The sequence below is a fragment of the Myotis brandtii genome, unplaced genomic scaffold (genome assembly GCF_000412655.1).
Source record: "Myotis brandtii unplaced genomic scaffold, ASM41265v1 scaffold303, whole genome shotgun sequence".
NCBI lineage: Eukaryota > Metazoa > Chordata > Mammalia > Chiroptera > Vespertilionidae > Myotis > Myotis brandtii.
This window is the reverse complement of record NW_005361573.1, coordinates 4,640,814-4,668,585: the sequence shown is the minus strand read 5'-3', so window position 1 is coordinate 4,668,585 and position 27,772 is coordinate 4,640,814. Positions and strand designations below refer to the sequence as shown.

General features: G+C 53.2%; 1 protein-coding gene across 2 annotated transcripts; it reads right to left on the bottom strand.

The window, feature by feature from the left end:
- Window positions 1–760: 760 nt before the first annotated feature.
- On the bottom strand, window positions 761–27,772 carry LIMK2 (LIM domain kinase 2). Of its 2 annotated transcripts, none has more exons than XM_014542542.1 (15): window positions 27,519–27,772; window positions 18,343–18,478; window positions 17,533–17,642; window positions 16,789–16,977; window positions 15,465–15,570; window positions 14,906–15,102; window positions 13,081–13,267; window positions 12,138–12,224; window positions 11,510–11,641; window positions 11,090–11,146; window positions 9,138–9,203; window positions 7,596–7,770; window positions 6,788–6,843; window positions 5,422–5,579; window positions 761–2,477 (listed from the first exon to the last, which is right to left on the bottom strand). In XM_014542542.1, exons 1-15 carry the CDS (start codon window positions 27,584–27,586, stop codon window positions 2,333–2,335), a joined length of 1,869 nt encoding a protein of 622 aa, XP_014398028.1. In that variant the 5' UTR covers window positions 27,587–27,772; the 3' UTR covers window positions 761–2,332. The 2 variants fall into 2 exon arrangements, with proteins under 2 accessions (XP_014398028.1, XP_005869837.1); XM_005869775.2 differs by having other exon boundaries at window positions 27,332–27,771.

Genomic DNA, 27,772 nt, shown 5'->3' with positions numbered 1-27,772 from the left:
CACCTGTGTGGCCCGGGCCTGTCCCTGGGAAGTGGCCCCCGTAGAATGGTTGGTGACCGCAGTCACCCCCAGGAATCTTCCAGGGTGAAGCTGCCGTAAAGATGAGTGTGCGGGCATCTCAGTGGGCGGCTGGTCACTGCAGATCCTCTGCCCCTTGGCATTCTTTCCGAGGTGGAGGTAGTTCAACGTCCAGGCCGCCCTTGGCTGGGGCTGGGAGCTGGCAGTGGAGATGGTGCTGTAGGAGCCACAGGAGGGATGGGTGTGCAGAGGGGGATGAGTCCCTGGGCTGCCAGGAACCGCTCTGAGCTGACTCTTAGGGCCCCAGGAACAGCTACCAATGGGAGTGTCTGTTGGACTTGGAGTAATGGTTTCTCAGCCTCTAGAACACCCCGTGATCTCTGCCCATGGCCAGACACTGGACAGTTCTATCAGCAAGGGGCACCCAGTCCTGTGGAGAGGACGCTGGGACAGCCAGGCTTTAGGAGTGGGCGCAGAAGGCGGGCATGTAGGGCCCCAAAGGAGCGACTCAGCTGGTAGGTGGGAGTCAGACCTGCTTTAAGGACTGGGCTGCCTCCGGCGGGATGAGCATGTTCTCTGGAGCAGGTTGGTGTCTACATCAGGGGAGGGGATGGGAACTAGGGATCATGAGAACTCCCTGCTGTGGGGAGTCATGTGACCCGGACCTGGACAGGCCAGCAGACCCCTGACGTGTATCTCCCTGAGCCAAACCCCAAGTCACATTTTACTCTCAGTGTCGTCGTCGGTTATGTTAACGGCTTAATTTATTTGGTCTGCTCAACGGCCCAACTTGGGCCCACCACTCCCACGCTTGCAGGGGGCAGCTGAGGCACCGCCAGCCGCACAGCGCGGACCTTGCTGCTGCTGGGAGCCCAGGGCTCAACCCCACAAGCTAGCACACTCCACACAGAAGTGCGGCCTGTGTCACGTAGCCAGAGATGACATCTAATCCCACAACTCATCAGGTCTATGAACAGTATTTCACATATCACCCAACACAGAACAGGATAGTATTAACAGCAACCACTCTCCTGAATCGCTCCCACCCGCCTCCTCCCTCCCACCCCCAACACAACCACCACACATCGCAGTAATAACCCAAACCCATTCCCAATGTGTTAAATACGGCGCAAGCTCGCTCACAGACATTAGGAGGAGACAAGTCTATTTGTGTTGAGTCCCTGGAGTTCTGGGAGCCAAGGGTAGAGGCTGCCCCCAGGGCTGGTCAGCACCCATGGCTGTGGCTCAGGAGGCTGCAGCCAGGAGCTGGTGAGGTGGGCTAGCCAGCAGGGCAAGTCCGAGACAGACGTCCCGGCTCAGGGAGCTGTCTCCCCAGCATCTGAGCCCTGGGACTCTGCCACCTCCTTTTCCCACCCAAGTGGTGCCTGGACCTCGGCACGGTGAAGGGTGGGCAGTGGCTGCCACTGAGATTCCCACTCCCCCAGCCTCACACACCCGGCTTGTGACAAGCCATACTCTCGTCCAGAATCCATCCAGCTCCAGGCAACCTGTCTCAGGCTGAGGGACAGCAGCCAGGGTAGGGGCTTTCCGGAAGGCAGAGCCTTTCTTTCCTGCCCCCAGCCTCTTCCTGCAGGTGGGTGACTTCCTGTCACAGGCAGAGAGATGCCGATGCACAAGTTCTCAGCCAGTCTCCGGCAGTGCAGTGTGAGAACATGAGGCGAAAGCTCCCCCTTGCGTTGATGTGGCCTGGCAGGTGAACAGAAACCAGCCCTTCCCTGGATTCCTGGCCAGTTCCACCACAAAGTAAGGGCCTCTTCGCAACCTGTTGCCTCGACCTGCCCAGGGAAGGGCGGGACATGGAGTGAAAGGAGGGTAGCACCACTGTCAGTTCACATCCTTGGGTTGCAGCCTGGCCCCGTCTTGCTCTCATCCACCCGACCGACGGACCGACCGACGGACCGGCCGCTTGAAGTGCTCCAGTCCTCAGCTGGACCCGAGACCTCGGAGCCCAGCGGCTGGTTCACCCTGGAATCCTGCCTGGCAGGTCCAGATCACGCTGATTAGTGTAAGCAAGAGCCTGGAATCCCAGGGAATTCCCGAGAGGTCACGAGTAACAGATTCCTCCTGGCCCAGGGACCAGCCTGTTTTTTTCTTCTTCTTCACAGCTTTCAGGCGAGTGTTGGATGTACAGACAGTAACCAGGCCCCGAAACGTGTGGAGAGGCATTTCCCTGGTGCTGCGCCCGGCTCGCCTCCTGGGGAGGTAGTAGGGATGGCTTGTTCTGCTTCTAAACAAGCTGCCGATCCACAGGAAGCTGGGATGGCCCTGCCCACAGCAGGGGGCTGGGCCAGGGCTAGGGGGGCGAGTCCCGGGTCAGGCCGTACTGCACGCTCACAGTGTGGTCCAGCTCCTCCAGCTCTGCAGGCAGCGGGATGCCCAGCTCTCCCAGGTACAGGGAAAGGGCCTCAAAGGAGTCCTCCAGTTTTGAGAATGCCGGTCTAGAAAGACAAGGGGGTTGGAGGCGGGTGAAACATGGGTAGGGTCCATGGGGTGGTGTGGAAAGCACCCAGGCCTGTGGCTTCACCACTTTCTAATTGTCTGACCTTGGGCAAGCCCCTTGGCTTTGTGCCTCCATGGGAAACAGGATTGCTGTAAAGGTTAGAGATAACACTGTGAGAAGGCTGGTTTGGTTCTAAGGGATAGCGGAGAAACAGAAAGTGCAGGAGAAAAAAGCTCCTCCCATGTCTTGGAGAAAACGCAATCATTAAAGGTGGGATCGGACTAAGTGTCTTTAAAAATTTTCTTTTCATTTTAAAAAATATATTTTTATTGATTTCAGAGAGGAAGGGAGAGGGAGAGAGAGCGAGAAACATCAGTGATGAGAGAGAATCATTGATTGGCTGCCCCCTGCACACCACACACTGGGGATCGAGCCCACAACCTGGCTTGTACCCTGACCGGGAATCGAACTGTGATCTCCTGGTTCATAGATCGATGCTCAACCACTGAGCCATGCTGGCCAGGCCTAAGTGCCTTTTTATTAAAAAAATCCATTCATCGATTTTAGAGAGAGAAGGAGAGAGGGGAGAAAGAGACGGGGAGAGGGAGAGAGGAACACAGATTTGTTGTTCACTTATTTATGCATTCATTGGTTGACTCTTGTATGTGCCCCAACTGGGGATGGAACCTACAACACTGGCGTATTGGGTCAATGCTCTAACTCAGCGGTCACCAACCGGTGGTCTGTGGACCACTGGTGGTCTGTGAGGTCCGAAAGGTTGGCGACCGCTGCTAACCAACTGAGCTACCCAGTCCAGGACTTAAGTGCCTTTTCAAAGATCCTTTCCAGTCCTCAGACTGTTTCCACACCATTGGCTCTGCCTGGGAAGGGCATTTCATAGGCGCAGCAACTCTCCCCAGGAGGAAGCAAACAGTGGGCTCCTAGGGCTGCGGAAACAGCTTAGGTGCCCTGGGACCCTGAGACATCTCAGGCTTCCTCCCCCACCTCCTCCATGTCTTTACTTAAACATCTCGTCACCTTCTCAGCCTACTCTGATCACCATATTTAAAACGACAACTTGTGTCCCAAACAACTGTCTCTCCTTGACATTTTGTTCACAGCCTTTGTCACTTTCTGATATTCAGTATAGTTGATCTCTCTTTGCTGGAATGTGAGTTCCAGGAGGGGAGGCACCTTTGTTTTGTTCACCACTGTAACCACGTGCTTAGGACAAATCTAGCACATGGCCGGCACTCAGTAAATATTTCTGAATGCAAGACAGACAGACATTTAGAATGACTGAGAAGGGGTATTACCAAACAAATATTGTACAGCTTCACATCTTTTCCTCTTGCTCTTACTCTGGTGTATTATACTAAAGGACTGTGGTCTTTGGGCCCATGAAGGAACAAGATTTAGAGCCTCCCACCAGCCAATCCCGACTCTACAGCGGACTTTTATAAATCATCTGCATATATTAATATACTAAATTTCTGACCATTCGCTATGATGTGCACTGACCACAAGGGGGCAGACGCTCTGACCGGTAGGTTACTGCTGCTGGGGTTCGGCTGATGGGGACTGGGTGAGACAGGCTGGACATGCCCTGGAGCCCTCCTGCGGTCCCTCCCTGGCTGGCCAACCTCCCAGGGTTGTTGTTATGTTGTTATTGTTTATTTATTAATCAATTTATATATTATTTTCATATACATTTTACCAATTTTCTTTCATCTCTGACACTTCTATTATATAGAAAGGGTGAACAGCGATATTAAAGTATTTCTACTAATTAATTTTCTTTCAATGTGCATGAATCCGTGCACCGGGCCACTAGTTTAAAAATAAAGATTATGTGCCAACTGGTTACCTTGGGGAGATGGAGTTGGGGAGTGAGGAGAGTGTTGAGGGACACATTAATTAGGAGATTATAGAACAGTGATGGCGAACCTTTTGAGCTCGGCGTGTCAGCATTTTGAAAAACCCTAACTTAACTCTGGTGCCGTGTCACATATAGAAATTTTTTGATCTTTGCAACCATAGTAAAACAAAGATTTATATTTTTGATATTTATTTTATATATTTAAATGCCATTTAACAAAGAAAAATCAACCAAAAAAATGAGTTCACATGTCACCTCTGACATGTGTGTCATAGGTTCGCCATCACTGTTATAGAAGATACATAATTCCAGTGCTAGATATTTTGGTAGTGTGTGAATCTGTCTTTTAAAAGAAACATGATTTTTGTTAGCAGAAAAAAAGCACAAAGATTCTAGGTTTCTAATGCACAAACTTGAAAAGTCCCAGGGTAACTTTGGTATTAATGAAAGTTATAACTTGAGGAAGTGAAGGTAATTTTAAAAAGATTTCTTTCAAGGAAGAAATTAGCTAAATGCATGAAGATGCTCACTGTAGTAATACCTACTGTAAAGAGAAACTGGAAAAACCTGAACATCTACATTACGTATATTACAATATGTTCAGAGAGTTTCCTAGAATAGAATTTCATGTAGTTAACAAAAATGCTAAACAGGAAGCTTGAGTAGTAACAAGGAAAATACAGGGTAAAATAAAAAATTTTTTTTCTCTATTTGAGATCATAAATCTATAAAAAATGTGTGTGTGGTGTGTGTGAACATGGACAGGGGAGTATGGAGACATGAAGACACTTATTCTGGTAGAAAGGTATAGGTTGGGGTGAGTTCTGTTAAAATTTCTTTTCATGGCTGTGTCTCTGTTACACCCAGGTCACTTGCAACTGTGCTCTCATCCTCCCCACCCCCCACCTGGTATGTCAGCTGTCTGGTGCCTTCAGTGGTTGACAGTCACATCCTTGAGCTCAAGCTTCCGCCACCCCTGTGCCTGGGAAGGGCATGGGCACAGCCAAAGGCGAGGCAAGCCTCCCAGGACCTTGTGGGCTGGGGCAAAGGGGCGGATACCAACCTGCTCTCGGGCTCCAGTTTGCAGCAGATGGTGGCCAGGGGGAAGAAGGCTGGGGGGCAGTCTGTGGGGACAAACTTCTCCCAGAAAAGCTTCACGTTGAGGCCATAGTCCAGTGTGCGGGGCAGGCAGTCAGGATCTGCATACACCTGCCCGATGATCTGCAGGCGAGAAGGTGGCTGGTCAGACAGGGACTATGGTAGGGAAGAGGGATGCTGGCGCGTGCACAGGAAGCACGGGCAGAAGAGGAAGATGAAAACCGAGGTTAAAGAGCCACCCTCCCCAGCCCTGCCTCTCGAAGTCTTGTTGATCCAGACTTGTCTCCTGACTGAGAGTCTGAATACTGAGGAGGGTTTAGAAGGTCTTACTGCAGTGGAAGCACAGTGTTCCGAATCTGGAGGGGCAGTTTCCACACATCCCCCCATGCCCTGCAGTGTCCCCTGCCAGAGTTCAGGCTCTGTGAAATGAGGGGCTGGGTCTGATGCATGTCTGAAATCCTATGGCACCAGCCTACTGCTTTATACACAGTAGATACTCAATTGATCTCTACTAAAGAAAACAATTTTTGTCCTAGCCGGTTTGGCTCAGTGAATAGAGTGTCGGCCTGCAGACTGAAGCGTCCTGGGTTCGATTCCGTTCAAGGGCACATGCCCGGGTTTCAGGCTCTATCCCCAGTAGGGGGCGTGCAGGAGGCAGCCGATCAATGGTTCTCTCTCATCACTGATGTTGCTATCTCTCTCCCCCTCTCCCTTCCTCTCTGGAATCAATTAAAAAAAATAATAATAATAATTTTTAAAAGAACATTTCTTCATTATTCCAATCGTCCGTTGTCTCTCTATCACTCACCACTTTGTGGGAATTACAGAACCCCTTGAATGTATGTGTTGGGCCGACTGCTTCGAGATCGACTGAACTACGCTCCTAAGGGCAGGACTGTTCCCAGGACTCACTCTGACCCCTCCAGTGCCTAGCACTGTGCTGGACGGGCTGGCACTTCCTGGAGTGGCTGCTTCCACTTCCAGGCTGAGGCAGGGGGAAAGGTTGCCTTGGGCTAGACAGGCGGCCACATGAACAATCTGCCTTTCCTAGTGGACTTCCATGTCTGGCCAGCCCCTTACTGACCGTGTGACGAAGAGAAAGCCACTCTCCCTTTCTGAGACTGTTTTCTCACCTGAAAAAAATCCTGCCCCAGCCTATGGGACCAATGCAATCCGACTGTGGCGAGAGACGTGTCATGAACCAGATGACCCTACACTCGTGTTGACTTTATGGCGAGTTACTCATCTTTCGGAGGAGGAGCCTCCGTTCGGAGGCAGGGCAGAGCTGCTGGGCCTGCTGCCTCAGGCCTTGCCTACGTGCGGGAGCTCACCTCGCAGAGAACGATCCCGAAAGAGAAGACATCCACCGTCTCGTCGTAGCTCTTTCCTTGGGGAACACAGGAGAGCGGGCTGTTAGGTTTGGTCCCTTACCTGCTCTGCACCGAGTCTCGGGCCAAGCCAGGCCACAGCCGAGAACCGGGACTAGAACAGGATCCGTGGGGACGCCCCGAAGGCTTCCCGGGACTGGGACCACCTGGAAGTCGCCTTTCCTCGGCCCTGGGTGAGCTGCCTTGGAAGGATGTTATAAACCAACACTGCCCATGATGACACTGCGCGGGACCTGGGTTCACCTGGACTCTGCCGTTAGCCAGCTGTGTGCTCCTGGGCAAACCACTGAGCTTCTCTGGGCCTCAGATTCCAAAAAGGGTTGTATCAGACCATTCATTTCTGAGGCCTCACAACCCTGTGGGTTTCAAGACTTCCAGCCAGCACCTCTGGCTGGTGTGAGCATTATCCACAAGAGGGCGCCACACTTCAGTTCTCAGCACAGAGAGAGAAGGAAAGGCTGAATCAGGCAGTAGGTAGCCCAAGCCCTCACCTACCCTTGGGGCACAAAGTCTCAGCCAGACCTCACCCTAAACCTCGGAGGGGACACTGACTAGCTCGTGGGCCTGTGCCCAGGGAGGAAGGAGTTTATGAGGCCCCGTCTGTCTGGCGAGGGATAGAAATGCAGCCTTCAGCTCCGGGAACTTGGCCTTACCCTTCACAGGCCTCCCCGGGAGCTCCCAGGGCTCTGCTGTGAGAAGTGGCCCCCCACGCCCCTCTGGAGGCATGGCCCCTCAGGGCACCCGTACTCACCATTCAGCATCTCAGGGGCCATCCAGTAGGGGTTCCCCACCACCGTGTAGCGCTTCTTGCGGTCATTTTTGCGCAGCGTACGCTTCTTGCTGGTGGCCTTCTCCACTGGGGGCTTTTTCCTCTCCTCTACTATGAGCCGTGACAGTCCAAAGTCTGCCACCACCACGGTCTTGTCCTGGTGGGACAAGGGCCAGGTCAGGACTTGGTGGGGACATTTCTAAGAGGAGTCATTGAGAAGGAGAGAAAAGATGGGCAGCAAAGGAGAGTGAGTCCCAGCTGAAGTCCTCACTGACAGAAAGGATCAGCATTTTGTTTGCTAACAGTTTGGTATCTCCACACAGCAGATTCCCGAGACCTGGGGGTGCTCACAGCAGAGCCCCTGGAGCCTGGAGGGAGAAGGCTCTGAGAACTAGAGAGTGGGACTCAGAGGCAGGGCAGGGGATTTCTTTCGTTTTGTTTGTCCCCCATCCTGCCTTGTCCCCCAAAATATTTTTTAAACATGTTTTTATTGAATTTAGGGGAAAATGAAGGGAGAAGGCGAGAGAGGGAGAGAGAGAGAGAGAGAGAGAGAGAGAGAAACATCCATTGGTTGCCTCCTGCACGCCCCTTACTGGGGATCGAGCTGCAACCCAGGCATGTTACTGACTGGGAATCTAACAGGTGACATTTGGTGCATGGGACGACACTCAACCAACTGAGTCACACCCACCAAGTCTTCCTCAAAAGATTTAAGGCCATGGCTAGAATCAGGATAAGACAGAAAAAAGATAAGGTGGAGGCAGCCAGCTGGGGACTTGGGGAGAAAAGCTCTTCAAATAGCTCTGGGGGCCCTGGCTGGTGTGGCTCAGTTGGTTAGAGCGTTGTCCCATGCACTGCAGGGTCTCGGCTCGGGTTTGATTCCCGATCAGGGCACATACCCAGGTTTCGGGTTGGATCCCTGGTGGGGCCACATATGGGAGGCTGCCGGTCGATGTTTCTCTCTCTCCTCCTTCCTCTCTTTGTAGAATCAATGAAAAACATGTCCTTGGGTGAGGATTAAAAAATAAATAAATAGCTATGGAGTAGTCATGTGGAAAAGGGATTAAGATTGTTTGGGTCCAGAAGGTGAAGCCAGGGACAGTTAGTGGGCACCCAGGAAGCCAGATTGCAAGTCAACAGGAGGAATAACATTATAACAATCAGAGCTGACCCGCCAGTGGAAGGAATGCAGGCCCCCAACCCGGTCACTACAAATGCACTAGCTCTGTGCCCTCAGGCGCCAGAGCTGTAAAACGGGGTCCACCGTGAGCTGCTTTACAGGACCATCAGGGGGCAAAACCAGGAACGTGATGGGGCTGTCTGCACAGAAACCCTTCCAACCAAAGGATTTCAAAGGCTGGAGCTGTATCTGCAAGTGTCTGAGAGCTCAGAAGACAGAGAAGGGCACTGCAGGCAGCCGGAAGGGCAAGACAGGAGCCCTAGGCGAAGAAGGACAGTCAATTCTTTTGCGACCAGGAAGCCTGGAGGGCTGGCCCCGGGGAGACCCAGAACAGCGAGACATACCAGCTTGATGAGGCAGTTGTGTGAGTTCAGGTCCCGGTGGATGATGCACATGGAGTGCAGATAGGCCTGAAACAGAGTCGGAGCTGAGGCCGATGGCCAGGAAACCAACCAATCGCTGACTCCGGATTTGGGCCATCGAACTGGCCCTTCGTCCAGGCCAACCCCACCCGCCTTCAGAACCCAACCTGGACTCCAGAGCCCAGGCCCCCTGCCGTCACTCCCTTGTCCCAACACCAACAGAAAGCCAAAGGCCGCCTGGGCTTCCTCTGTCCCTGCTGCCTCCTCCTGCCCATCCTCAGTTCGGCGGCCCGAACCCAGTGGCTGCTCTAAGCTCTCCCTGCTGTCTCCTGAAATCTCCAAACGTCCTGGGCCCTGGCTCTTGCATGTCCCCATCTCCTTTACCCATTTACGCAGATCCGGGACCTCTGAAGTAAGCAGCCCTGGCTCCCTCATCCCAACGACTGGTTTTAGCTACCCTGGATCCTTCCTGCCTGTGAGCGGGGAATCAGCGACCTCCTCCTGAGCCAGCAGGCCCTGTATTCCTGACATTCCCCGAGACTCAGCACCCTCCTTGCTCTCTGTCTGCACCGTAACCTCTCTTTCTTCCCAACCAAATGTTTCCAAACAGGCCTGTTTGCTATTTCCCCCTCCAGGCAGGCACCTACCCTAGCTCTTCCCAAACATGTCTCCCAACCGTTACTGCCACCCCCCAAACATCAGCTAAATGACACCGACATTCTTCTAACCAACCCAACTCTTCTTTCTCCCTTCACCTATTCCCTCACTGCCAACCCATCTCTCCATTCAGACTCCACTCTGCCTCCCAATCTCCTGTCCGCCCCATCCCCTAAAATTCAGAAACCTGAAATGTTAATGTTTCATTAGCCCCCGACCCAGGTGTCCCTGCGCCGAGTTCTCCCAATCCTACCCCAACCTTCTGACCACACCAGACTCCTCTGCAAAAAAAGAAGAGCTCTGGCCACAAAGCTTGCTTTCTTAAAAATCTTTTAGCCTGGCTGGTGTGGCTCAATGGTTGAGCTTTGACCCATGAACCAGGAGATCATGGTTCGAATCCCAGTCAAGGCACATGCCTGGGTTGTGGGCTCGATCCCCAGTAGGGGGCATACAGAAGGCAGCCCATCAGTGATTCTCTCTCAGCATTGATGTTTCTGACTCTCTCTCCCTCTCCCTTCCTCTCGCTGAATTAAATAAAAACATACTAAAAAAAAAAAAATCTTTTACACCTGTCTTTTTGTCTTCCTACATAAAGCCTGACTCTTTAGCTTAAGATACAGGGGCCTTAATGTACCCCAAGACTAATATTGTCTTCATGGACCTACATGAAGAGCAGTGGTTAAAATCTCAGGACTGACTCCCCCAAGCTTCCGGTTCTGTTCCTTTGTGGGACAGAACTAGCAGCTAGTCCCTCAGCTCCTGCCTGGCGGACAGAAAGCACTCAGCAACGGTCAGTTACTGCCATCGTTGGTATCATTCTTTCCCAGGAACACAGGCTGCTTCCTCCTCCTCAGCCTGGGGCTCCTCTGCCCAGAGGAACTTTCATCCAGTTCTGGCCCATCCTTCAGGGCTCAACTCGAACGCATTCCCCCTCCTCAGATTTCCTAGGCAGCGAGGTTCTCTGCAGGCTCCAGAGGCCCTCAGAACCTGGACACCCAGTGCCTGCAAGGCCAGGCCATTTTGTGCTAGTTTGCTTCTCCAGTTCGCCTTGCCCGTGTCCTGTTTGCCCTTGAAGATTTGGATTCTTTGAGAGCAGGGCTGTGAGCTGAGAACAGCCATCGGGGGTCAATTCCACTGGCACAGAGAGCAGCTCAGCACTAGCTGCCCAGCCCACACGAGCTGCCTTCCAATGCCTGCCCGAAATCCTTGCATCTCCCCCAACTGCCGCCCCCCTCTTCCCCTGCCAACCCGCTGGCAAGGTTAGGGCCAAGACTCACCATTCCAGAGGCGATGCCTTTGGCAAACCTGACCTTCTGCTGCCAGGGCAACGGGTCCTGCAGGATGCGGGAATGTCCATCAGAGGCTGTTGGGCCCTGGACCACGAGTGGTCCATGACCTTCTGCTGCCAGGGCAACGGGTCCTGCAGGATGGGGGAATGTCCATCAGAGGCTGTTGGTCCCTGGACCACGAGTGGGCCCCAACATGGTCTCTGCCTGTGCCCAGTCCCACCCATCGTGGCCCTTTGCAGGTAAAGCAGTGAGTCTCTCTGGCTAGCATGGCTTCAGGGTCGTAGTGACATCCCAGTCCCACCCATCGTGGCCCTTTGCAGGTAAAGCATGGCTTCAGGGTAGTAGTGACAAAGGTGTCCCACTGACAACCCACCAAGCTCCTGGGGACAACGGAGATGGCACACTCACCACACTGCGCACGAAGTCCTTCAACGTGCCCCCCTCAATGTACTCTGTCAGCAGGTTCAGCTTCTTGTCCTTGTATAGCACCCCGATGAACTTGAGCACGTTGGGGTGGTCCAGGCTGCGCATCACCTTCACCTGGGGGTGGGGAGGCCAAGAAGGGCGGGCAGTTACTTCACACTGTGTCTTCCTCACCCCTTGCCTCCAGGCGGTCAGCATGACCAGTGTTACCTGCATCTCCTACCTCCTATGGTGTGTGATGGGGAGGAATACGCCCACGTGGATGGGGAAGGCCCCAAGGGCCTTACCCTCAGGATCCTGCCTTTTTAGGAATTGCATGGGGGGTGGGGTGGGTGTTGGAGTGGGAGGGCAGCACCTGGACCACAGGTGCACCCAGCTGCATTAGTGGAGCAACCCGGGAGAGGCGATGGAAATGCTCCGGGAGTGTGTCAGTTCTCTGGAATGCCCCGCTAGGCTCCCTTAGCAGGGTGTTCAGGTGGTAATTATAGCATCTAGTTGTAAGAAATCGGTTTGCTTTCATGTCCATCACCCCATTATCTGTGAGCACCTTGTAAGGTCTTCCTCCCTCTTCCAACAGTGACACCAAACTCCTAACTCCACGCCCTCCTCTTACCTCAGTCAGAAAGGTCTTCTGGGTCTCCTCGTCACACCGAATCAGCTCCTTCATGACCATCACTTTGCCCGTGGCTTTGTGTGTCACCTACAAGGAGGGCGATAGTCATGGGTGCAGAGACCGGAGGCAGTTCTGGAGAACCGTGTGAAAATCAGCGCAGCTGGCCGTCCCATCCCCCGGGGGAGGCGCCGAGCCAGGTCAGATGGACAGAGTTCATGTGCAGAAGACACAGCACGGGGCACCAGGGGACTCGGAGAGGAGCACACCCCCGTCCCTGGAGAGCTGGGCATGCACAGAGGAGAAGCGAGAACCCGGAAAAGGGAAGTGTGGGATGAGGCAGGAGGGGCTGTCAAGCCAGGCAGGGGCTCCGGTCATCTGAGAAGGGAGTGAGTCCCTCAGGTGAACAGAAATCTAGGGGCAGGAAGGCCAATGCCACAGACATGCGCTAGGGAGGCTGAGGGGGTTGGGGGTGAGCTCTCCAGCCCCAATGCTCCAAAAGCTGAGACACATGGCTTACCTGACCCCCCCTCCCAGCTCTCAGTAGAGGAGGAGGAGGAGGAAAGAAAGAGAGAGAGGTTAGTCCCCGAGACTGCTCATCAGGGAGGCAGGAGCCACTCCCCCGTGGGCTCCCTGCAGCATGCCCAGCACTGGGGCTTCTGGGCGCCTAAAAACACCCACTGCCCGGATATGGGCGGGCCACAGGCACAGCTCCTCCCAACCCAGGGCTCCGGGTTCACCAAGCTCACTGCAACAGCAACGCTGACCTTAGGTAGCCTGGGAGGACTGGGGTGGCAGGTGCAGCCCTTACACCACCACCTGCAGCCAGGAAGGAGGCCTGGTGTCCTGCAGGGCGTACGGTGAGACCACATGATAAGAATTCCCCAAAAGGCGGCGAGGGAGGGAGGAGGGGCGGAGGAACAGAACAGCTGCTGCCCGTGCTTACCTTGATGGCCTGCCCAAAGAAGCCCTTCCCCAGGACCTCCCCGTGGATCAGGTCACACGGCCGAAAGATCTGCTGGGAGTAGCTGCTAGAACAGCGAAGGGATTCGGAACGGCTGATGTCACGGCTAAACAGCAGGGGTTCCTTTGGGGAGCTGGGGCCGGGGGACTTGGAGATGCTGTTACTGCGCCTGAGGATGAGGAAAGATGGTGCTAGGGATAGGGTAGCCCCCAGAGACTTGCCAGGAAACCCTGGGGGCAGGCACCTCAGGGCTACCCTGACCTTTCCAACGTATGTAGTTCAGGACCTATGACTGGGGAAGGGGACTCTCATGTCAGACAGATGTACCATGTGGGGGCTGCAAACATCAGTATTTAAGTACATTCAAAGCGGGAACCCTGAGTACTTCTCACCTGGAATGAATGACTACATGCTACTGGCTCATAGCGCTCAGTACAGGACAGCACGGTAGATGGTGATCCGCCGCCCATGTCTGCTCCATTCGAGGCACTAACGGGGTCACAGTGCTAGCCTACTGCCATCCCCCAAAATGACCACGTGGGATTTGGGATATTCTGCACATCTTTGTATCTGGCTACCTTTCCTACATTTAAAAATAATCAGCGTGTATCATTTCTACAGCAATAAAGCCAGTATGTCTACATGTTTAAGAGCAGCCGGTCACAGTAATGGCTGGTGACTGTTCCTTTGACTTCCTGAAGGAAGGACGAGACGCTGAGTCCGCAGCACTGAAGGTGGACTGCAACCCTGCAACCTCCTCTCCGGGGACACACCTGTGTCACTGGGCTTCCCAGCAAGGACGCCCGCAGCTTCCCAGCCCCTGCTCTTCTGCCCCGCCTCCTGCCGAGTGTGCCCGAGGGGCACCCCAGGTGAGCTGGCCTCTCTCGTGCATGACGGCCCTCTAGGTATCTGAGCAGCTCTGTGGCCACCCCCACCCACACCTCCCTCTTCCCAGGCCTTCTCAGCCCTCTGGCGCTGTGCCGCCACCAGCTCGCTCATGCTGACTGAGGCCAAGAGGGCAGCCAGGAGTGACAGGAGCCACCTGTCGGGGGAGGGCCCTATTTCCAACAGACGCCAGCCAAGAGGGCCCTGAGCGATTCGGCCTGTTTGGTCAGGAGGGCGGATCAAGAACCTGACTCCTAGTAACACTAACAGCACCTCGCCTTTGCTGAGTGCTGACACTGGGCTGCTTTGCATCCTTGCTGACACCGAGTCCTTACATAACTGGGGAGACAGCCACCTTTATCTTGCGACTCCACCTCACAGATGCAGACAGAGGCCAGGCGAGATGGAGCGATACGCGAAGGGAGGCAGCTCAGCTAGAAGGTGCCATCCGGGTGTGCCTGCCTGGAGAGCCAGTGCTCCAGCTCCTGCTCTCTCAGCCTCCCCACATACTTGGTTTTAGTCCCTCAAATCCAAAACAACTTGCATTGCTCCTTGTTTTATAGTTTTCAACATCCTTATTTATATTTCTTAATCCTACCTGTGCCCCAACTCCAGCCCCTAAGCTCTGTGTTTTCCCCTCGGGCCACGCTGCCCTTCGGGGTCTAGCTCAGGAGTGCAGTGGACAGTCTGACCCTCTGGTTTCTATGGGAACCTGGCCGACAGCTGGGTTAGATCGCGCACAGGTCCTGGTTATGAAATTGTGATCTCCCTGCGGGGCGCTGGGTCAGCACAATCCTCAGAGCCAGCCCGTCTCTGGCCAGCTGGTTCCCTTCCTGACTCTGCTGGTCTCCGAAAGCCAGCTCTGCCTCATCCGAGGGACAGGCCTGGGGCAGCACGGAACCAGGGTGATGGGCGTGGGCACCTTAGGGAACGTCTCCTCAGAGTCCCTTCCAGGTTCTCCTTGATGTCCAGGGTGCTGAGGGTGTGCGAGTGCCCAGCATTCTGCAGGTGGGGAGAGAGCCGTGCATCCAGCCGCAGCTGGTCCAGGCGCTGGGAGACGGGGTCGTGTTCAATCAGGAGCTGAAGTGTCTGGCTCGTCTGGCTAATTGCATCCTCTACCTGTGGCCAAGGAGCAGCGTCAGGCTGGATCCCACAGGCTGGCTCCCCCCAGGCCACCCACTGTCAGCCCAGAGGATCCAAGCACAGTGTGGCCCAGGCTCAACTTGGCTAACAGTGGCCTCCAGATGCCAGTACCCCACAGTGCCCTCTGCCTGGCATCCTGTCAGCTTCCCCATCTGTCAGGCCATCCCTGCAGCCCTGGGGACATGCCAGGCTGACACAGGAGGTCACCAGTGGTCACACGCTCAGTGGCAAGACAAAGAGATAGACGAGGGGTAGAGAAGGGTGAAGGTCACAGTGTGATCTCCCAGGGGGTCTGTTCCATGCCCCACACCCATAGACAGACTGGACACACACTCTACCTCCTCTACGCGGAGTGTGCGGACGGGGGTCCCATTGATCTCCAGGATGCGGTCCCCAGGGTGGATGGCATTGCGGTTGTTGGGACTGATATGCATCCGGTTGACCCTAGGACCAGACGGGAGTTGAGGCGGGTGAAGGAATCCAATTTCACTTGTGCAGGGAAGAGTCACCTGGGAAGGAATCCTAAAAACAAGCCTGACCAATTTCACCTGTGCCCCCAAGGCCCAGGCCATGCACAGAGAACGGGCACTCACCCAGTGGCCTAAGCCAGAAACTTGGGCGCCATCCTCCCCATTGGGAGTTTCCTCCCTGCCCCCAACCCTCACCATCTTGGAGAACCCTGCCTTCTCTCCATCGCCATAGTTACCAACGTCTCTCACCTGGATCATGCAACAGCCTCCTAACTGGTCTCTACATCTCTAGGCTTGCTCCCCTCCCACCCAACTTCCACACCCTCGATCCTTCTAAAATGCTAACCTGATTGCATCACTTTGTTGCTTTAATCCCTTAATAGACCTGCTGAGTCTTCATAATCCAGGCCCTCCATGACTTAACAACTCCCTCTCTGGCTACTCCCAACCACCCAACCTATACCAGACACAACCACACACTCATACCTCTGCCCCGAACACAATTCCCTCCCCTCTTCATCTAATGAGGCTTTGGAGCAGACCTCAGCTCTTCCCGACTTCCCCAAACCTAGTAACTCTCACCTACACTGCAAGCACCCAGTGCGCAGCACACCGTTAAGTGCACAATCACGATTTTACAGAGTTAGCAGCCACAGGTGCCTCATTACTGGTATTGAGGGGGACACAGACTCCTTCCCCAGCTGATCTCTGGCCTGGACCTAGGGTGGAGTCTTAATCTCTTTCTCCTCCCTTCCCTCCGTTCATTCGCTCAACCAACAAAACAATAATCAATGAACACCTACCATACGCCAGGCACTGTTCCAGGCCCTGGGCATGCAGTACTGGACAAGACTAAGACAAGTTCCAGAAGGAACTCGTGGAGAGGACAAATGATAAACAAACTAATACACATAACCAAGCCAGATAATTTCAAAGAGCTAACATGATCTGACACTTGACACGTGAAGGCTGAGTGGTTCCGGCATTAAGTATCTGGGGGGAAGCAGCCTGGGCAGACAGCACGGTAAGTGCCAAGGCCCAGGTGTGGTTACAGCATAGTGAGCGCCAGGAGAAAGACAGAAGATGAGGATGGAGGGGGTTCAGCATAAGACTCTGGAGTTCTGAGCCCCTTTGAGGCCCATCTATGGCCTCGGCTCAAGACCCCCTGCTCTGGGGTTCTCAAAATACTCACTCTTTTACTTGCACAGAGGTGGCGTAGTTGGAGCAGGCGCTCTCCACGGACACGGAGAAGCCCCGCCGGCTCTCGGTGGTGGCTGGCATGGAGATGTGTGTGACGGAGTAGGGCAGCTGGTCCTGAACAGACTCCGTGGAGAGCCTCTCAAACATGGGTGCCAGAACCACCTCATTATGGCACTTCCCACTGGGGAGAGGAGCAGGAAGGGGGCTAAGGTCCTGGAGCCCCCCCTGGAAGACCCCAGCAACCACTGCACCACGTGACTTCAAGCAATAGGACCCACAGCCCCACGATTACTGTCCCTGCCATGATCCCGCTGGCCGCTCGAAATGAGAAGCCTGGGTTCTCTTTGCTCTGCCTCCGACCCACTGAGAATCCAACCCCTTCCCCTCTCTGGGCCTCAGCCCGACTTCTTTTATCAAAGGAGACAGTTGGACGGAGTGAGCTCTAAGGGGCCTTTGCCTTTAATGCTCTGGGGTCCTCTGAGAGTGAATTCCTAGCCATTCTCTCCCTCTGGGAGGACTGCAGGGCAGAATGTCGTTACTCTCACAGTAGGTAAGGACAGAGGTCAGAGGGATGCTAATTGTCTTGCTCACAGCTTACAGAACAGGCTAAGAACACTGCTGTGACAGGAAGCCAGTGCTCTGATACCCCAGTAGTCTTTCCGCCCAACTCATGCTGCCCCTGTCCCTCTCTCAGCCATTCTTATAGGGGAAGGTAGACACAGGGCCAATGTCTTACCAGTAGAGGGTGGCGTGCTGCACCAGGGCATATGCGTCCCCATCCTCGATGATCACCTTGCAGCTCATACAGGCAAAACACTCTGGGTGGTACTTGAACTCCCCGGCCACCTGGGAGCAGGTGGAGAGAAAGATGGACAGATGGAGAGAGTGAGTCCTCGCTGTTGCTAGAGTGAGGGCAGAGGTGGGTGAGTGACCTCCGATCAAGGATTTGCGGATCCCGGCAAGAATGTTCCTTTGCACTTTCTGCCCTAGAGCTTCCGGAGGAAGTGCCAGACTGGTGCCCCTCTATCATTTTCGAGATTGCAAAAAACTGTTTTGGTCTCAGCCATGAGACCAAGTCCCCAGGAGTAATCATCCCCATTAGAAAGGCTCACAGTTTCTCCAACACAGAGTTGGCAAATCCGTGACTAGGCTCACAGCCCTTTGTCTTAGAGCAGGCAGGGGAGGCGGAACTCTCTCTGCTAGCTCATTCCAGGGTCTCCCTTTCTGATTTCCTGGCCACGGCTTGGGTGTATGTATCCTCCTCTCAACCTGTAACTCTCTCCTTTAAGGCTTTCACCCCATTGTGTTGTGTCTCCTCCGTGCCTGCCTACCCACCCACACCCAACACTGGCTTGTTAAGTCTTTGAGGGTAGGATCCCACCCGGCACTATTTGATAGGTGCTCAACAAACACCTGTTAGATGATGAAATGAAGAGAGAGGCCTTGGCTGATGGAAAGACCAGAAGGTGAATGACCACAGGGAACTGGAGGCTCGGTCAATGGACTCTGGTGGCCACGAGGAGCAGAGATGGAGGGACTCACTCACCATGACAGGCCCGGTCATCAGCAGAGAGCACCCGTGGCAGAATTCCCCGAATTTCCTCCAGTAGTCCTTGTGGCAGTACAGCTTCCCGTCCTTCTCGTAGTACCAGTTGGTGAGGGACTCCTGGCATTCCGAACACCTGGGAGGCAAGATAAGGAGTCTCTCCTGGATTCTCGGGATCCACGTTTCTCGGATCCCGTGTTTCTTAACCTGTCTGGGTCTTGAAACGCTTTGAGAATCTGATTAAGAGCCAAGAAGCCTCTCCCAGAAAAAATGCACATCCAAGGAAAACGTGTATATCAAGGATTGAAGCCTAATCATGGCCCCAGGTGAGAACCTCTGGGCTAGACAGGTATCTCGGGTAGCCAAAGAAGTTCGTTCACCTCCACTTTTCAAAATGTACCCTTCGCCAACAGCATGACTGATATGGCATTCTTTCCCTCAAAATATTAAGCTAAAGAAACAATTAGCCTGTCCAGTGTGACTCAGTGGTTGAGTGTCGACCCATGAACCAAGAGTGGTGTTTCTAGCTCTCTTTCCCTCTTGCTTCCTCTCTCTTTAAAACAAAATAAATTTTAAAAGCCATATTATTTTTTTTTTTAAAAAGAAACAATCAGACAAACCCAAAATGTGAATCACTTGGTAAGACAACTGGGCTTGACTCTTCCAAAAAGTTAATGCCGTGGGGAGTAGGGGCTACAGAGATTAAAAATGCCTAGACACATAGCAACTAAATGCAATGCCTAAAGCTCGGATTAAAAAAACCCCCACAAAAAACAGCTTTGAGTGACATTTTTGGAACAACTGAGGAAATATGAATTTGGACTATACATTAGATTATATTGTGAATTTACTGTCAATTTTCTTAGATATAATAACAATATTTTGGTTACACAGAAGAATTCTTAGAAGAAGCACATTAATTACGGGTGAAAGTCAAGATAACTACAACTTACTTTTAAACAGTTCAGCAAAAATAAATAAATACTGTGGTGTGTATAGACAGATAAAGTGGCTTAAAGTTAACAAATGATGAATCTAGGTGAAGGGTACATGGATATCCTTGAACTACTCTTTCAACTTTTCTTCTTTCTTTTTTTTTTTTAATCCTCCCCCGAGGATATTTTTCCATTGATTTTTTTTTTTTCTTTTAAGAGAGAGTGGAAGAGGGAAAGTTAGAGAGAAATATCAATGTGAGAGAAGCACATCAATTGGTTGCCTCCTGCACGTGCCCCAACCAGGGCCAGGGCTGGGGAGGAACCTACAACCAAGTTACGTGCCCTTGACTGGAATCGAACCTGGGACCCTTTGGTCCGCAGGCCGACACTCACTGAGTTAAACCGGCCAGGGCTCTTTCAACTTTTCTATGTATTTGAAAAATTTCAAAATTAACATATTGGGGAGAGGCCGACACTCTATCCACTGAGTTAAACCGGCCAGGGCTCTTTCAACTTTCCTATGTATTTGAAAATTTCAAAATTAACATATTGGGGGACAGGGAACAAACTCCATTAGCACTGTGCACGCTGTATAAGGCCCATGTATGTAGCTCCTTTCTCCTCCAGTCCCCTGAAGCTCCGCCTCAGTCAGGCCAGGTATGTGTTCTCAGGCCATGTCTGCACAGACGAGGTCCTCCTCATTTCTGAGCCTCCTCGCTAAGAGCTCCCTGGCCTGCCGAGACCGGCTCTTTCCTTCTAGTTAACAGACTCTCTATTCCTGTTAAGGCCTCACACCACCAGCATTGGCCACACCCCTGCTTCCCAGAAGCGCTGCCTCTCGGTTTGAATCCTGACCCTGGATTAGTTTTAGTTATGTCATCTTGGGCAGGTTATTTCACTTCTCTGACCCGGTTTCTTCATCCGTAAAATGAACTGCTGTGACAGTGAAATCATATGTATCAAAGTGCACGTCGCTCATATAAAAGACCTAGTACAGTAGGGACTCAGCAAGGGTTAACTATGAAAAAGGACGGTAGTGGTAGCTCACATTGCTCGTCACTTCCTGCCACTAGCTAGATAGCTTTGGACAACTCTCAGTAATTTTTCCTTATTGACAACATGGGACCAGCGGCATCCAACGCCTCCACATGTCATTACTGCACACAGTGGTGCAGGTCACCTGTGTCCTGGCCACACCATCCCCGTGTGGGTTAGCCTGGAGAACACACTCGTAAAGGCAGAGCTGCTGCCTCACGTGGGCCTTGGCCTGCTGATACGTGCTTTCTGGGTTCACTCCATCTTGAAGCCCTCCAGCAGACAGATCACAATGAGGGCGTGTCCCGTATTTATTTCTTCTACCCTCACCCCACCCACCCACCATCCCTCCACTCCCCCCACTTAGCACACATTTATACACCCAGATGTCCGACTTCTCCATCCATCATTGATCCAGCTACATGCCTGTCCATCCACCCACCCGTGCACACATCTTTGTGCCCACTTGCCCATCCATGGCTGCTTCCAACTCTCCCAGCAAGTGCTCTCCCGCACCAGTCCTGTGCCGGTCCTGTGCTAGGGTCACGGGGCATGCAGAGATTAAAATGAATTAAGTTTACAATGTTCAAGAAAATCTTGGTCTAAGTCTGTATTCACTCCAGGTCACCTTCCAGGTGACTATTTGTTGAGCTCCTCCTATCAGTCAGGTGTTTCAGGCACTGGGCACAGATAGACACTGTTACTCTACCCCCTCCCACTTTACAGACGAAGAAACTGAGGCTCAGAGGTTATAGTGCAGTGGTTCTCAACCTTCTTAATGCTGCGACCCTTTAATACAGTTCCTCATGTTGTGGTGACACCCAACCATAAAGTTATTTTTGTTGCTACTTCATAACTGTAATTTTGCTACTGTTATGAATCGTAATGTAAATATCTGATATGCAGGATGTATTTTCATTGTTACAAATTGAACATAATTAAAGCATAGTGATTAATCAAAAAAACAATATGTAATTATATATGTGTTTCCCGATGGTCTTAGGCGACCCCTGTGAAAGGGTCGTTCGACCCCCAAAGGGGTCTCGACCCACAGGTTGAGAACCGCTGACCTAACTGATCTTGGGCCAGCTGCTTCACTTCTCGTTTGTGACATGGTAACATCACCACCTACCTTCAGGGTAGGATTAAATGAGGTTCTGCATGACCATGAGGTGCCCAGCAGAGGGCCCGCATTAGAAGGAGGGGCTTCCTTCTTGCCTCCCACCTTCTGGGTACCTGTCTTTCTTTACTAGATTGTGAGCTCCCTGAAGATGGGAACAGTGTCCCATTTTACCTTGGTAGACTCAGCGCCCAGCAAAGGGCTTGAGACAGTCAGTAAGCCCTTAGCAAAGGTTTTTATGCTGGAAACAGTGGGAGTGGCGAGACCCATCATCGGACCAGGTGGGAGCGCAACGGTTCTGTGGCTCACGGTCACCAGGTCCTGCCCGTCTCGTGGCTTCCGTGGAGAAAAGCCAGCGCAGACGTATTTGCACCCAACTGCACGCCTAGGCCCTGTTACGTCCTTGTAATGGCATGTGCGCTGCAGGGCACCGGAGCACCAGAACACGTCCTCCCTTCCATTGCCAATATCCTGCTTTTGTTTGCTGCAAGTGCCCCGGCCAGGCCCAGGAGAGGGAGCCGTGAGGGAAACGAGTGCAGGCATGCAGGGGAGAGACATGCCAGCCTGCTGGGGAACGACATCACCAAGGCACACATCTGTGCCTCTGAGAGGCACCACCAGCAGCGTGGCCAACGTGGGTCGGGTCGCCGCAGGTGTCTCTGAAGAACAGGGAGGTGAACAGCTGACAGGAGGGCTGTGGGTCCCCAGGCTGTTTCGATGCAGAACAGAACACAATGGCTTCTTGGGCCACTGGAGGAGTGGCCACTGTAGACTTGCCGTCCTAGCTTAGATGATTCACAACAGCTCCTGTTACCTGTTACTCGAGCGCCAGCCATATTTCAGGCCCTCTAGGAGGTGCCTCACTTATACACTCAGATTATCTCTAATCCTGACCACCACACCCTGCAAGGAGATAGGATTATCCCTGTGTTACAGACTGGAAGGCTGAAAAACAATCAGGTCACCTCCGCACGTCCCCTGATACGTGATGGAGCGGGAGTCTGAACCCATGTGTTGGCTCTGAGGCCATGTCCACTGGACTACATCACCCATGAGGCAGCACAGCTACCAGGCAGGGCCTCAGGCTCTGTGTCTGTGAAAATAAGAGGCCGGGGCCCTGAGAGCTCAAGTCCCTTCAGTGTTAACACTTCATGAGGCTTTTCCTTGAGCCCAAGTGATCATGTCATATGGCACGACGCTCCTCCTTCACTTAGTCTACAGCATTATGTTCCCCAGCAGCCTCTGCCCTTTTAAGAAAAGAACCCAAAACACACTCTGGAAATGTAAGGTGCTACTCAAAACAAACAAACAAACAAAAAAACCCCACAAAAAAACCAAAAATCCCACCTCAGATTCTCAGAAACGGCCATGTGGCCACAATGTGTCCTTCCCAAAGCCAAGGGTTTTTTTTTGTTTTGTTTTTTATATTTTATTGATTTTTTTACAGAGAGGAAGGGAGTGGGATAGAGAGTTTGAAACATCGATGAGAGAGAAACATTGATCAGCTGCCTCCTGCACACCCCGTACTGGGGATGTGCCCGCAACCAAGGTACATGCCCTGACTGGAATCGAACCTGGGACCCTTCAGTCCGCAGGCTGACGCTCTATCCACTGAGCCAAACCGGTTAGGGCAGCCAAGGTGTTTTTCGAAAGTTTCAAGAGAAAGTGAAAATCTTCCCTGGCTGCAGGCCCCAGGGCACCCAGCTTGGAGGTGGGGTACCCTGCAGCCAGGGCCAAGCATGGTCATCGCACTCTTCTGAGCAGCCAGAGTGAAACCCTCCGGCCAGGGGAGAGCACCCCGAGGCCCCCACGCACGGAGGACAACCTCGGAGCGCCTCTTCTAAAGCACCACAGAGGCCTGGGCAGCCACCCAGCGAACCAAACCCTGGCAGCCAGTTCAGCGGGCAGTTCAGATCCAAACTGAGGTATTCTGCATCAGCGGGGAACTGGTGTAAATTTCACAGATTTCAAAAAAAAGATAACCAGTTCAGGTTCTCACAAATCACTCTTAAGGTCCACGGGTCCATGTTCCTTCTTTGCCATTTACTGTGTGTCACCTAAAGCCAGTTACTTCATGACTGAGCCTCCGTTTCCTCCTCCGTACACTGGTGATGAAATCTCATGGGGTTATGAGAATTAAATTATTACGGACAAATGCCTAACATGATGCCTGGCCCATAGCAGATACCCTGTAAGAGTTCATTTCCCTCCCACTCTCCTTTTTTGGGGGGTTAATCCTCACCTGAGGATATTTTTTTCCATTGATTTTTAGGGAGTAGAAGGGAGGGAGGGAAGGGGGGAGAGAAACATGGATGTGAGAGAGACATCCATTGGTTGCCTCCGCACATGCCCCAACCAGGGCCAGGGATCAAACCTGCAACCCAGGTACATGCCCTTGACCGGGAATTAAACCCATGACCCTTTGGTGCACAGGGTGATGCTCTAACCACTTAGTCACATGGCCAGGCCTTTCTTTCTTTCTTTTTCTTTTTAATATATTTTTCTTGATTTTAGAGAGAGAGAGGGAGAGAAACACCGATCAGCTGCCTCCTGCACACCCTCTACTGGGGATCAAGCCCCCTGACCAGGAATGAAACCTTCGCTCAGCCAACTGACCTGCACCGGCCAGGCTGGACCCCTTTTTAATTTGAGAACACCAAGGGTGAACGGAGACAGATCCCTTTTCCTCTCATGCCCAAGCAATATGGACCTGCTTCTTGGCCCAGAACCAGATTTTTGTGAGTTGAGAAGATCCTAAAATGAATTATTTATCCAGCCAATTAGAAAATCGATAGATTCTAATCAGTTCCTATCAATTAGGAAATAGTTACTGTGCACCTTGGATGTGCAAGACCAAACAGGCAAGTGACTACGCTGGGAGATGCCAAGGGAAATATGATAGACCCAGTCCTCACTCACAAGCAACTTATTCAGGCCAACTGTTTGCAGGTACATTTTCAACCTCATGTGGTAATGGAACCAAACAGTCATTATTACACTGGATGTACACAGGCTATAGAACAAGCTCTCCCATGTCTCACATCAATGTCTCCCTCTCTCCCTCCCTCTCCCTGAAATCAAGGAGGGAAAATATCCTGGGGCCTGGCCAGTGTTGCTCAGTGGTTGAGCACTGACCTATGAACCAGGAGGTCGTGGTTCAATTCAGGTCAGGGTAATGCCTGGGTTGTGGGCTCGACCCCCAGTAGGGGGCATGTAGGAACAGCCAATCAATGATTCTCTCTCATCATTGATGTTTCTATCTCTCTCTCCCCCTCTCTGAAATATATATATATATTTCCTCTAAATTTATTAGACAAAAGTCACTCCTTAATTTACCTCTTTTGTAAATTCCAATTTGAGGTGTTTTCTTATTGGGAGCCCATGTGTCACTGCACCTCACCCCTGACACGAGTGGCACTGGCAGAGGAAGATGGTGCACTCGGCCGAGCACCACCTGCCCGGGTGCAGGAATTACATTCTTCATTCCCGGCTCCCTCTCCCCCTCCTTGAGGCTGTCACGCCTCATCATGTCTCCGTGGAATCTGGTTTCATCATTTTCCTTGCAACCACAGCCTCAGAAGTCCTGCAGACTCTGTACTCCCCCAGAGGCCTGGGGTCAAGGACATTTATTTGTCCCAGGGAATCTGGCAAGGGTCATGATCAGAAGCCTAGGAAGTGGAGGGAGCCCCCCTATGCTCTGCAAAGGAGAAAACGAAGGCCCAGGGAACGGACAGGGACCTGCTCAGGGGTCGGCCCTTGCGGACACCCTGTAAGGAAGGAGGGGGCTGATGGTGGGAGCGGCTTTCTGGTGATTGATAAGACTGATACCTGGGAGAGCGGAGGGTCTGGGTGGTCCCTCCTGAGGGGCACAGAGCCCAAAGTGCTGGCTGTCACTTTGGAAGTGGCTTCAGGAATGTGGCCTCTCTTTTGGGGGAGGGGAGAGGGTCTATAGTGAGTCAGTCAGCAGCCCCCACCCCCAGCTGGGCAAACAGAGCTGGGAGAGGTGGGGGTTGTCAGGGACAAAGGACAGGAAGACCAGGGCAGCATCGGCAGCCTGGCCCTCAAAGGTCCAGGTTGGGAGTTCATTATCTGCTCTAGCTCCTGAGAAATGTGGTCCTACCCCCCAGAGATTAAAAAGGGCCCAGCAGCCTGGCTCCTAAGGGGACAACTCCTCCCTCAAAGTGCCTGTCCAGGATTAAGAGTAAAAGGGATTAATGAGGTCCCGGCTTAAACTAGTGGCTACTTCAAACACTTGGCACCCTGACTCCACCTGGTAAAACCTGCCTCTAAACTCAAGATCAATTCCCAGCTGCTTTTTTGATCCTCACCCGAGGATATTTTTCCATTGATTTTTAGAGAGAGTGGAAGAGAGAGGGAGAGACAGAGAGAAACATCGATGTGAGAGAGACACCTCGATTGGTTGCCTCCTGCCCAAGCCCCGACCAGGGCCGGGGCGGGGAGGAGCCTGCAACTTAGGTATGTGCCCTTGACCGGAATCAAACCTGGGACCCTTTGGTCTGCAGGCCAACACTCTGTCCACTGAGCCAAACCGGCTAGGGCCCCATCTGCTCTTAAGAAAAGAATCTCTGCATCCCTTTGATATGCCAGGCAAGCTCTCTATCCTCTCTGCTGGGAGAGGAAAGCAAACCTAGAGCACCCCTGGGGGAGGTACCAGCCTTCAGATGATGTGAAAAACGGAGGAAGATGGAAAGGCTGGCCAGGGAGACTCCACATGTTAATAGTTGAAACCAACTGCCTCATCTGAGAAATGGGGCCATTGAGAGATCAAACAATGAAGTGCCCAGCAGGATGCCTGGTAGAGTCAGCACTGAGGACCAGTTCCCCCCGCCCCTGCCCCAAATCCAGAGGTTTCCCACCACTTTACCAGGGTCCAGTAGTTCCGTGAAACCACATGGTGTTCTGCTTTTCTGCCCAGAGCCTGGCCACCTGACTAGTATCCTAGCACCGAGTTCTGGGCATGAGGCTGGGCAGGGGAAGCCAGAAGGGAGAAGTGGACCAGGACCACTGGTGAGGGGGAGGCAGCCTGTGGAACAACAGGCTGCTCCCAACGAATGAAAACAAGCCCCACCCCAGCCAGGAATGACTCCATTCAAGGAGGGACCCCGAGGGCCACTAACCCTCTGGGGAGTTTCTGTTGGAGGTGGGGTGGGGCGGAGAGCAAAGAAAGGCAGATGTGAGGTAGTGAGAAAGTTTCTACACTTCCCTCCCCTCCCAGGAGCTCCACAGACAGAGGGCCCCAGAGGTACTCAGGCCCGAGACCCGGCATGCGCGGGGACTGCCCTTGCAGCTCGGGAACATTCCAAAGCCAATTGTCCCTGTCTGGGAAGAACTTTCCCAGGCCTTTCCCTAGCAACTGTATTCACCTGGGAGCTCAGGAGCCCTTCAAGGCCAGAGGCAAATGTGCTTGCCATTAAGAATGCCTACTGTATACCAGGCTGCCCACACCCAGATCCTGTCAGCTTCCATGGTTTTGGCAAAACCTGTCCATCCTGCTTGTTGGGACAAATTCCTGGGCAGGCAGCACAGCCTGCAGGTAACATGCGAGCTGGGAGAACAGCACCCTGTTGGGGATCTTCCCCGGAAGCAGTAGCACCGAGCACAGGCAGGTCAGCAGCATCTTCTGGAAGCTGCGCCAGGTGTGTCTGGGAGGGAAGGAGGGCCCACGTTCCCCGGGAGCTTCTTTCTGGGCAGATCCCTCACCTCGCCCGTTGCCAGAACAGATTCGACTGGCTTCTGCCTGACAGAACCGATGGTCAGAGGAGGAGCGAAATCGGAGCAGCAGATTCAGGGAGGACTCTGCCCTCCCTTCAGGACCAGGGGGGCGGGGGGCGGGGGCAGAAAAGGAGATGGGGAGGGAGGGACTCAGAGCTCAACTCACCGAAAGGGGTCTCTGGAGGTGAAGTAAGCCGAGATGGACAAGTAACTCCCCATCTTCTTCCCACACCAGACAAACAAGCTCAGCTGCAAACCCGTCTGGGAGCGCCTCAGGCCGGCTGCAGTCGGCCACCATGACAGGCCCGGGGCTCCCGGCACCTCTGGCTACGGGCCGGCTGCCCAGCGCTCACCTCTCCCTCCGGAGCAGCTGAAGAGGCGTGAGGACTCTTGCCTCCTGCAGATTCCCGAAGGGGCTCATGGCAGGGACGGTCCCCCTCTCCCCGGCCCCCGCCCAGTTCTCAGCAGCTCCGGCGGCCCCTCGGACTCCGGGAGGACCACCTCTCTGCGGAGGCTACACACACACAGGCATTCTGGGGCCGGGCCGGTGACTAGCTAAGAAAGAGGCGCTGCTGTCAAGTTAGCCTTCCCCCTCGGCCCCACCCCT